The sequence below is a fragment of the Cupressus sempervirens genome, chromosome 3 (genome assembly GCF_028749045.1).
Source record: "Cupressus sempervirens isolate cs-2001-9-10 chromosome 3, ASM2874904v1, whole genome shotgun sequence".
Classification (NCBI taxonomy): Eukaryota; Viridiplantae; Streptophyta; class Pinopsida; order Cupressales; family Cupressaceae; genus Cupressus; species Cupressus sempervirens.
Window position 1 is genome coordinate 898,564,550 of NC_143120.1, and position 11,886 is coordinate 898,576,435.

The window sequence follows — 11,886 nt, forward strand, 5'->3', positions numbered from 1 at the left end:
TAATAGTCATAGTCTAATTGTAAAAATACTCATATTATGTTTCTAATGGAGGGAAGATAGGCATAAACTTAGGAGAGAGAGAGAGAGAGAGAGAGAGAGAGAGAGAGAGAGAGAGAGAGAGAGAGAGAGTCATATTACATTTTTAATATCTAAAGATGTTTTCCACAGAGAAATCTTAGAGATAGGTAGACAGATGGATATAATTTGGTGAGATAATGGAGGGAAGAATGATTGAGCGGGTGATTACGGCACGCACGCGCGCACACACACACACACACAGATATATATATATATATATATATATATATATATATATATATATATATATATATATATATATATATATATATATATATATATATATATATATATATATATATATATATATATATATATATATATATATATATATATATATATATATATATATAGACAGAGGGGGGGAGGGGGAGGAGGGGGGAGAGTGGTTTAAGGGGTAAAAGAGAGAGGGAGATAGATATAGGTATCATATCTAGAGAGAGGGATAATAAAAAATTGGGGGGGGGGGGGAGGCGAGAGGGAGAGAGAGAGAGAGGGGTGACGGATCCTATTATGTTTTGTTTTTAATAGAAAGATAGCTTGGACATAGGGGTGGAGAGAGGGTGATTAAGTAGTGTATATATAGAGAGAGGTAAGGGATAGGTGAAGGGGGAGAGAGAGAGAGAGAGATGGGGATCCTAACTCTATTATTGAATCTAAACCCCAATCATGAGTCTAACATTTTCCTTATAAAAACTTTGACTCTAATCATAATTCTATTTGTTGAACTACGATAAATAAAAGTGTTACTCTAATTGTAACTCTAATCCAAACCCTAACTCTATCTATCATCTTAACAATTACCTAACCATATGCCTTACTCTAATGCTAATCCTAACCATGCACTCTATCACTAAACCCAAGTCTAACTGTAACCCTAGCCATATTCTTGATGCTAAGTCTAACTATAATCCTACTTCTAACCCTAAGACAAACCCTAACCCTAAATATAAATCTACCTATTGCCATAACAATTACATTAGGACAATGCCTCACTCTAACCTTAATCCCAACCCTAGCCCCATTGCTAAACCGAAGTCTAACTATAACCATAACGATATTCATGATGCTAAGTCTACCTATATCCCTATCCATTACCTCATTCTTAACAATAACTATAGAACATATAAATTAAAGATTGTAAAATTTCAAGTTAAATAAATTACTAACATTATACTAAATTGAACAAAATCAATCATGTGCTCAAGTTATGCAACTAAAACACTCCATATAGTATTTTCTTCAAGATAAACTAGCTTGCGCATGCGCGAGCACACACACACATATTACCTATTTTCATCAAATCTTAAGGTCATATTTTGTGTGGGTTAGGATTACATGAAAATAGGAACCTTGAGAAGGATTACTCTTGGCATAATCCTTCTTGAGGCACCTATTTTCATGTAATCCTAACCCACACAAAAAAAGACCTTAAGATTTGATGTAAATAGGTCACCCATGAAAGATTAATGCCAAAAGTAATCCTTTTATTTTCATGTAATCCTAATCCACACAAAAACAGGATCTTAAGATTTGATAACAATAGTTGCCTACAAAAAGATATATATATATCGAAGCACCTATTTTCATGTAATTCTAATCCAAAAAACACCTTAAAACTTGATGACAATAGTTGCTCTTTATCTTTATATATATATATATATATATATATATATATATATATATATATATAATGCGTGAAATCTTTTATTGATTCCTGTTCATAATGGAAGAAGAATTTGACCCAAGTTACAAACAAGTTTGGTGTGCAAATCTCTTCAAAAGTCCGAAACTTGATTTTTGATTTTTAATTTGATCTTTTGCGAACAAAGACCAACAACAATAAATAGGCACGCAGAAAATGCCCCAACTGATTATAGAACCTACGATGTAGAAATAAATGTTCGACTATGTGCCAAATCTGTAAGTCTAAGATGAATGTGCAACTGTGCATATGCTTTAAAAATGAGCTAGCGTTAGCTTATACATAGAATTACAAAGAATGCGAATAATTTTTTTTTTGGGGGCGGGTTTTAGACCAACCGGAAATTCAAACTTCACACATCAGGAACTTGCAAGCAATCATCCCCTCGGCTGAGGATACTGGTGGGTCAAACTCAAGTGTTGACAAGGCAAAATAAGGAGTTACGTGCAAATTCAAGAGCAGACTTATGTACAAAATCATAAAGATGATCCTTACGAGGAAAATGTGATGTCTGGTGGAAAGCTTAGATTGGCCCCAAATGCGAGTTTTACTATTTTAAAAAATATATAAAAAAATTAAAAATATCACTGTTCTTCTCTGAACATGGGCCAAAAGTTGAAAATAAAAACAAATTCGAATGGTTTCTTTTCTGAGAACTAGAACAAATTCCTACAACTTCATTCAAATAAGATTAGGTAAGATTCATGTTTTGAGGATTATAAGAAATCCTTTCAAATGAATATAAATGAGATTCAGTAAGAGAAGTCTTTTCTATCGGATAAAAGCAAACAGTCAGCTACACCAATAAGAAAAAAAAAACACTGGATTGCTTACCTCAAGTTATTGCAAATTCTTCACTAAAATTGTACCTTTGTCCCTAAAGTCACATTTTGTACTTAAGTGATAGTATAAATTTCATTGTTAAATGTATACTTATTTTTATTTATAATACAGAAATATTATTTCCCTTAGTAATTATGTACATAAAGTTCCATTTTGTTAAAAAAAAAGAAAAAAAACAGTAGTATAAAATGTATGTTAAAAAAAGTAGTAGTGTAAAATGTATTTTAAATATATATTTATTTGTAATGCAGTTATTGTAAATGAATATAAAATGATGATATGAAATTAATTTTAAATGTATAATCAAGTCTTGTTGAGAATATGACTTCAACATCACAAGGAATGAGGTTAGGATCATGTCCCAAACAGTTTTTTCACAGAACGGATAGCTCTCAGTCAGACTTAACCAAAGAGAGTCTACCTCCAACAAAATTAGAGTTAATAAAAATTATATTTGTACAAGTTATCAGAATGCTGCTTCGTAATTCTGTTGTAAGTATTTAGTAACATTTCAGATTACACAAAACACTCACCTTTTTTAATGCTCTTTATCATCTTGATGATAGATCACACTGTGTAATCTGAAATGTTACTGCTAAAAACACTGGCAAACAAATTTGGAAACAATATTTTGACTAATAAATTATGGAATTTTGTCACTTTAGATGTCCAAACTAATAAATTGTTGCTTTCATGGTAAATATAATTTATTTATACTATTCAGACTTGAGGTCCCTGCAGATGAGAACACATGAGAAAGGGAAAGAAAAGCTGTGCAAGCTTGCTAAATTGCTTCGTCACGGTAAAAGGACACTTGTTTAAGATGCTAGAAAAGGCTCGAGTCGTGTATTTAATCCTTAAAAACATTGCACTTTTTGTGAATAATAAATGTTGAGAAATATACCGACCAAACATAATGTATAGAAATACACAGAAAGCGAGTCCAAAAAGAAAAGGAAAACAAATTGGATTAGTTCTTCGCAAAAAATCACACCTTTTGTGCATCTTTTGTACATATTGTATTGTATACGACAATTAGATATTTATGTAGAAAATGTACATCTGTTTATTATTTTTTTATTTCATAGAACAACCTTGTATAAAACCAAACATTTGATCATGAAATGTGACACACAAATATTAATAATGTTCCAAAAGCTACAGAGAAGATCAATAGCTCGGTCATATAGAAACCCATTAGAAACCCTATCCTACAGTAGAAGGTCCAAGATTGAGTGACAAATATGGAGAGGAAAATTAAAACATTAAATAACCTGCCTGTTCATGAACAAGGAAAAGAAAAACACGAGTTAACGTGTAATAAATTAATTTTGTAGATTTTGTAGATTGACATTTTGTATAACTGCTGTTATTCAAAAATACAGATAATGAGAGATTTCCAGTGGATTTTGTTTCAAGATTTAATTGTGTGAGAAAATGTAGAATTACACTCTTAAAAGAGTATAAGAAGTAAGGCATCTGTCAATGGAACCGTGTGATCAGAACATTGATATTGAAATCTCAAACAGAATCAAATCCAGAAACAGCATTCACTTGAACAAAATCGAATAAAAAATTATTACAACACTTATTAATCATTCATGAACTATGGAAAACTCGTACCATGGAATAAATAAATTGAGAGCGTAAAATATTCAGTAGAAACTCGCATATTCTAAACTGAACATATGAAATATGAAATAAAGGCCAAGTACATCTCAGAGAACACAAACTGAAGACATGAAAAAGAAAAATGAGTCAAAATAAGCCTTCTTAGTAATATATCCGAATAGAAGGAACAAGATGAAAACCTAGGCTGACGAACTCCATTTCCTGAGATTCAAAAAAATGGATGTTGCCTGTTCGATGGAACTATCGATTGCAACTGCTCCAACCACGGCAGCATACAAGCAATCGATCTCATTAATAGTCTTCCGACCGCTCCCTCTGTTGCAGCGGCAATTGCTGGAAGGACCCCGCACAAATGCCTCCAACCCTAACCCTCGCGCTTCTTTGCCATACTCTCTCCCTCCAAAGAATTCACTCAAACTCGTCTGTAAATCTCCCTTTGAGATTTTTGAATTCTCCTTCACCAGATGATAATACACACAGGTCTGCATTACGCTTTTTCCAAGTATTTTGAAGATGCAGTGATCATTGTCCCAACCCTCTGAGAACAGATCGAGCGCCCTTTTCAGCAATCCTTCGTCCTTAAATTTGTACCTGCGTAAGTACATCACTTGTCCTGATTTATAAAATGGACATCCCTCAAATCGCAATGTAGAAAGTCCCGTTGCCGCTCAGAGGAAACCCTAGTTACTTACCCTAGTTTATTCTGCAGTTCCGTCAGCGCCTGGACCTTATTGACGAAACTGTCGCCCTTGAATCTTTTATTCGGCGATGATGTTCCCTGCAAATAAAAGATTTCTCTGCACATTTACTAATAAGGGCGATCTTTAAACAAGAAAAGGGCAAAAAGGCAACATACTGATCTGAAAACGGCAAAAAGAAAAGAGGAAAAAAACGAGATGTAATGCCTGTTGTCCATCAATTTGATTTCTGAGATCCTTGACGAGCTTCAAGAGCTTCTCCACTTGAGTATCCGACATATCTCCCCTCTATAACCTCTCGTAAACCCTGCAATAGCAGAAATCTCAGACCCAAATGTGTATACGGAATGGAGAAAATGGAGAAAAGTTGCGCATGCAAATGAAAATAATTGTCTGTACAGGTGGGAAGAGAGAAGGGCGGTGCCATGACAGGTAGTCCTCGGGAGTTTGCAAGGCCTGGGAAATCGTAAGGCAAGTCCCGCAATGACAAATGTTAGCGCCCCTTCAAAAGGTCCGCGAATAGCCAAGTGTCACTCAACAGATATGGGAGGGCTATATGGTAGAATGTATATTGAGAATAGGAATGGCTAATCTAATAACAAGTATTTATTGGAATGGATATAAGCTCATTTTAAGATTAAAATGGGAATCTGTATTCATATTCTCTATTCTAATTGAAATACCAAAGGGAAAATAGAAAACATATTCTTAATTTCATATTCATATTCTAACAACTAAACGAGTCTTAAAGAAAATTTAGAAAGACACACTTATCTTAAGTTAGATGTTAACATTCACATGTGTCCACTTAGTAATGAAGAAATAAAAAAGTTTTCTTGTGAAAGATTTACTAGTATTATATGGACAAGGTATACATATCAAGAAATTTAATCCCATTGCAAATCATTAAGAAAAAATAAATATAGAAGCAACTATTATATGGAGAGCAAAATTATTTATAGCCCACCTCAGTTTCAATTGCGAAGTGAAACTTGTAGATGGCGGGTGTCAAAAGAGGAAAGAGAAAACCTCTTGTGCTTATTCAGTGACATGGAGGTTGTTGAGATGGAGCATCATTTTGTCATGGAGTACTCGACATACAATGCCACTAGATTCGAGTATGTGAAGATTTTAGAGAATGACAACTTGAACTATTTATTTGAGGAAAAGCAATTTGGGCAAAACTACAAACTTGATTATCAAAATCCACCAAGGAAGAGATGAGTTAGTCAAGAGGTTACAACTTGCTCAGGTTATTTCCCTCTTTTCTAGGGTTGTGTGTTAGTGTATGGGTCCATAGGCTGACGTTAGTAAAATCTTTCAATCATTTGTTCATAGAAGTGATCCCTTGCTTTCCCATAAAATCCCTAGGTTGGAGATAACAAATGACTAGGTTATGGAGTGGTGGGTGTAGATTTGATGTCAAGCATTTGGAAAAAATCCACACCATTTTATGATGGTCATTGAATGAAAGATTTTAACAATAGCAATATATATGATCTTTAAATATCTATGAGAATCATTAGATCTAATGTTCTATCTAGTTGTATCTTGATTTCAAAAATACTACCTTAATTAAAATAGATGTATTGTACACTACATCAAATCTTGATTATTAGGTTCGGTATTCTATCTAATTGTGTCTTCATTTCTAAAATATCAACTTAATTAGAATAGATGTATTTTATACTAAATAGATATTTTGTCTCTACCACTTTCATATCACATAGTAGGCATATCAATTTTCTCATTCATGTGAGAGTTCTACACATGACTTTCAAAATCCAACAATAGTTCCAAGCTAAAATAAACTAAACATGTTTATAAGAGTAAAAGAACATAAAAATAATTAATCTAACTCTATATATAACCTCATTGTCACCCACCTTTTTTCTTAAATATGTGTATATTTATTAGCTCTCAAGGAAACTAATGGAATCATTAGATTCCATATTAGTTACATAAATCCAAAAATTTGAAGACATACCAATGTCTGCAAAAGCTATATTAATTTGCATGTTTTTTTGAAATTGGAAAATACAATTTTTTGAAAATTGTATTGGCCCATGATAAAAAAGGCAATGAAAAAATTCAATTTTCTTAACAAAAATACAAATATTTTCTAACAACTCTATTAATGAATGCATTAATTACAACTTTTTATTTTCCACATTTGTGACAAGTGGATTAACTTTTTTTAAAAACAATCATTTTTATCTTCCACCACAAATGAATGTCTAATCAATATTAATTATCTCTATCTATTTTTCTTACCAAGTTCAAATATAAAGTTAAATGTTTTATATTTCTTATTTTAAATATATTTATTATTAGTTTTACATTGATGTTTATTTTTGTAATTTGTAAAATGTTATTGGACCATTATATTTTTGGCAATGAAAAAATTTATTATTTTAAATATATTTATTAGTAGTTTTACATTGATGTTTATTTTTGTAATTTATAAAATATTATTAGACCATTCTATTTTTCTTACCAAGTTCAAATATAGATATTTTAATCAAATAGAGTTAAATATTTTATATTTCTTATTTTAAATACATTTATTATTTAAGATATTTTATGAAGAAGAAGTCATATGAATTTATGGAGTTAAATATTTTTTAAGTTGTATAATTTAGATATTTTAATCAAATATAGAATTAAATGTTTTATATTTCTTATTTTAAATATATTTATTATTAGTTTTACATTGATGTTTATTTTCTAATTTGTAAAATGTTATTTATTTAAGTTTACAATATATTTTACTAGCTATCTTACCAATTTCAAATATAGAGTTAAACGTTTTCCATTTCTTATATATATATATATATATATATATATATATATATTATTAGTTTTACATTGATGTTTATTTTTGACAATTGTAAAAAAAAAATATTTAAAGTTTACACTATGTTTTACTAGCTACTATTTTACAATTTTGCTCAATTTTCTATTATGCCATAAATACTACCCCTCAAATTTACTACATGTTTTGGTACTTTGATTTAAGTAATCAACAATTTTATTTTATTTTTTATTTAAGTAGCTGAAAAAGTTTATCATCAACAAGTTTTTGTTAAAAATTGTAACTAATTTAATTCCCCTTCATGCAATACTACTTCAACCAACCTTAAAAACATGAAGGCAGGAACTTTGGCGCATGCACCCCTTTTTTTTTTACTGAAATCATGAAATCAGTACTCATGCATCAATAAAGAAAAGCTCAATAATGAGGTTAAGACCAACCTTATTTTATATTTATTGTGTTTTCAAATATTATAAAATTAGGAAAAGGCATTTAAGCTTCTATTGAATCCCGCAAAGAAAATTAGAAAATTTGAATCTAAATTATAAAGAAATTTAAAAAAGTCAAACTATAATGATGAACTTTCTGCATTAAATGTGCATTAATAATAAACTTATCTTAGTTTTATCTTGAACATTCTCTCTTTGAATGAGAAACATCACAACAAATATTTTTGGTCTTTTCTATTCCTTTTTTTAATGAGATTAATTTTCTAGTTGAGATTTTCATTTTTTATGTAATGAGATAATTTTGTTATTTAAACAATTATTCAATTTTCTTTAGATTATGGTCTACATTTTAAACTTCTTGTATCTAGAATATTGAGTTTAATGATGCTAATCTATTTTCTTCTCTTGTAATTTTTCTTGCAAGTGTTTTTTTGATTTCACTAAGCAATTATCATCAAATTTGACTTTCTTAATTAGATTACAAAAATTATAAATTGACTACATTAGACCCAAAGGGGCTTACGATTCTATAGATTGTTAATTTGTATACCACTTATATCTAGTTCCATTTAAAAATCTTGTATTTTGTGCTACGATCTGCAATATATGTAGTATTGCATTGCTTAGATTTTTGGGTTTCCAATTTTCCCATTAAAAAAAAAAACTGTAAGCATGTAATAGATTTGGAATTTGAAATTTGAAATTTGATATGCTCAATAGTTGTTTTCATGCAACCTTTCCATTCCTTTTTTCTTCAAAAAAAATTGAAGCTTATATGACATTATAAGGAAATAAATATACATCTAGAACAAATTCAAATCAGCATAAAAATGACTAAGAAGTATTAATGTTTGAAAATTTGAATTATGAATACTCCAACTTTATTCTTGTAGCCCCATGCCTTAATCTAAATGTGTTAAATTCTTACATCCTAGTGGGTATTGTTATTCAAGGGGATATCCATGAGTTATAATGGCTAGCGGGTATTGTTATTCAAGGGGCTATGCATGAGTTATAATGGTTAATTAATAGACTAGATGGAGAAAGAACACTATCATCTTCCTTTTTATTCACCTATAAATTTAGACCAAAAGAAATCAAAATTTAATATTGGGTTTGAATACAAAAGAGAGCAAACTGCTTGTATTGTAATTACGCCAAAATGCAAAAGTACTAGAATATCATCACAAATATATAATAGTATCAATACGATGGCTACAAGCTATCCAAAATTAACAATTACAAACAATTAATTATAAACATTTAATTATTGTGCCCAATTTCTCATAGGAATTAAAATTAAAACATGGAAATGTAGAATCTCATTAGATTAGTGAAGGATGATAATATAGAAGCACATAGAAAAATTGATACTAACTTGAACTTGGATGAAATAAATTCAATAAAACAACTGACCTTATATTGGATAAGCCAAGAACTCCTTGTTATGGGTGATTATGGTTGAATCTTTTAATCACTTAATCATACATGGAATTGGAGAGGTAGAGGTTAATGGCATCAATGGTCTCCCTCCATAAAATTTTAAAAAAAGATTATAATCACATCTTCCAAATAAAAAAAGTTAGAGAAATATTTTGTTTAAACATGATGCCCAACTAAAATACAAATACAAACATGAGATGGAATTCAATTTTTATAATTCAAAACTTGTGAATTATTATATTTATTCATGAGGCTTGGTGTAATTTTCTTTAAAACATCTTATTGGAGAACCTTCCCCCTTTTCTTTGAATGAATGAATGAAAGTTTTTAATAATGGCCACAAGGCCAAGCATCATATGGAACCCATGAGTATCTAGTATGAAAAATGAGTGAGTGAAAGCTAAAATTTAATAGCTCCCCTCCACTAAATCTCTTTCCCTTTCTTCATCTTGCATCTTCTATTGTGTATCAAGTGGGTATGAAATTTTCTACCCTTGTGATATTTTCTTCTTCAAACATATTTCCCAAGGTGCTCACTTTTAGAGCATTAATGTAATTCTTCCAAATATCCTTGTAGGTAGGACAACCTCTGATGTAATGTCAATTAGTCTTTACTACTTCTTGGGTGGAATAACAAGATCATTTATTGCCCCACTCTTCTTTAAGTATCACCAAGCTTTTGGTTTCACATCTAAGTTAGTGTGAATTAGTTCTTATTTTGAAAATTCACATTTTTTGTTTCCATCTTTTGAGTAGGCTCATGTGCGAGATTTAAATTTGTGATGTAGAAGACCTTCTTCCTCCCAACATGTGTATTCCACATGTTTTCCTTGAATTCTCCTTGAACATACTTTTTTATTTCCTCATTTTTTCTTAGGCATTCACTTATTTTAACATCCATTTGTTTTTTTTTATCTACATGTGATATTTCTTTTTCCTGATTTCTCATTTACAATTATTTTTGGCCAAATATGTTTCTCAATGTTTTGTAATCTCCTTAAGTAGCTTATAAATCAACACATAGCTTCTATTTCAATATGGAAACCCCAAACATCTACCAAGGAAATCTCATACATAGTAGAATATTTAATCTTAAGGAAACTCATCATTAAATAAATTTATGTATCCTTTTTATTTGTCTCTATTTATTTGAGGAAGTGTTACCACCCTATCCCTCATAGCCATATAGAAAAACCGTCATTTCTAGAAGCTCATAAAGCATTTTTCTAGTTTTCCAATCCTATAGTTCAACACTTCTACATTTTTTTTTTTTTTTGAATGTAATAATTTCCATCACCCATCTCCCACTTTGTGTAGCATTTTTACCTAAAATTTTATCAACTAATCTTATTTGGAAAATCAACACCCAAGTATTTATATTTATTGACCAATTGCAAAGGCTTCCTTTAAAGATGTACTTGCTATGAACCTTCTTTCTCTTCAAGGTAATGATCATGACCTTAGTTTTCTTTGCGTCCACTTGCATTCCAACCTTGTGAAGAAATAACTCTAAGGCTTTCAATTGTTCCTTCAAAATTTTTATTTTTTCATTAGAATAAGATCATCTACATTTGTTTCAATGTCACCTACAATAACACTATTTTTTGTCTGATATTGGGAGAAAAGGGAACTAAAAACCAAGATTCTCTTGTGCATGTCAGTAAAAGACTCAGTTATCCCTCACATAAGAGACATTACTACTTCTTGTGGTACATGGTCGGCTTTTAAAGGTTTGTATAAGATGACAAACTTAAATAGAAATTTGTTTTTAAAGAGAAAATTATTGTCTATCAAAATGAAAGTAAATGAAAGTGCTAGTGAATTTCTATCATGAGTTAAAGAATTGAGGGATAAGTTGGTTGATGTTGGTGAACTAGTATCTAGCAATGATCTAGTAACAATTACTTTGAACATAATGGTTAGTGAATATCAAGCTTTCATTACTAGTTTGGTTGCAAGAGAAAATACACCTTCTTTTGAGAATTTGGCAAGTACAAGAAGATGAGAGAAAGAACCATGTGAATAAAAAATCTCAAAGTGTAGAGTCAACTTTGATGGTGAAAGAGAAGAAGCCATAAAAAGGAAAGAAATGATGAAAAAAAAAAGGATGGGATAAGTTTAACAACCAAAGGAACAAAGAGGAAAAATGGTATCATGATGAGGAAGCATCAAAATCAAATGTAAAGAAAAATAGAAATTATAATTATTGTGGCAAACTTGGTC

General features: G+C 30.4%; 1 protein-coding gene across 3 annotated transcripts; it reads right to left on the reverse strand.

Annotated features, from left to right (window-relative positions):
- Positions 1 to 4,202: 4,202 nt before the first annotated feature.
- Positions 4,203 to 5,517, reverse strand: LOC149569694 (uncharacterized). 3 transcript variants are annotated; one of them, XM_089817784.1, is made up of 4 exons: positions 5,356 to 5,517; positions 5,164 to 5,263; positions 4,951 to 5,055; positions 4,203 to 4,849 (listed from the first exon to the last, which is right to left on the reverse strand). In XM_089817784.1, exons 2-4 carry the CDS (start codon positions 5,172 to 5,174, stop codon positions 4,438 to 4,440), a joined length of 528 nt encoding a protein of 175 aa, XP_089673910.1. In that variant the 5' UTR covers positions 5,175 to 5,263; positions 5,356 to 5,517; the 3' UTR covers positions 4,203 to 4,437. The 3 variants fall into 3 exon arrangements, with proteins under 3 accessions (XP_089673910.1, XP_089673908.1, XP_089673909.1); XM_089817782.1 differs by having other exon boundaries at positions 4,951 to 5,036; positions 5,356 to 5,510; XM_089817783.1 differs by lacking the exon at positions 5,356 to 5,517 and having other exon boundaries at positions 4,951 to 5,036; positions 5,164 to 5,349.
- Positions 5,518 to 11,886: the final 6,369 nt, after the last annotated feature.

What these genes read in the sequence shown, in the direction of transcription:
- LOC149569694 (XM_089817782.1), bottom strand. Translation starts at nt 5,235, where the DNA reads ATGTCGGATACTCAAGTGGAGAAGCTCTTGAAGCTCGTCAAGGATCTC. An exon ending in ATCAAATTGATGGACAACAG is followed by an intron (nt 5,037 to 5,163) that starts GCATTACATCTC and finishes TTTTATTTGCAG; the next exon opens with GGAACATCATCGCCGAATAA. An exon ending in GAACTGCAGAATAAACTAGG is followed by an intron (nt 4,850 to 4,950) that starts GTAAGTAACTAG and finishes GTACTTACGCAG; the next exon opens with GTACAAATTTAAGGACGAAG.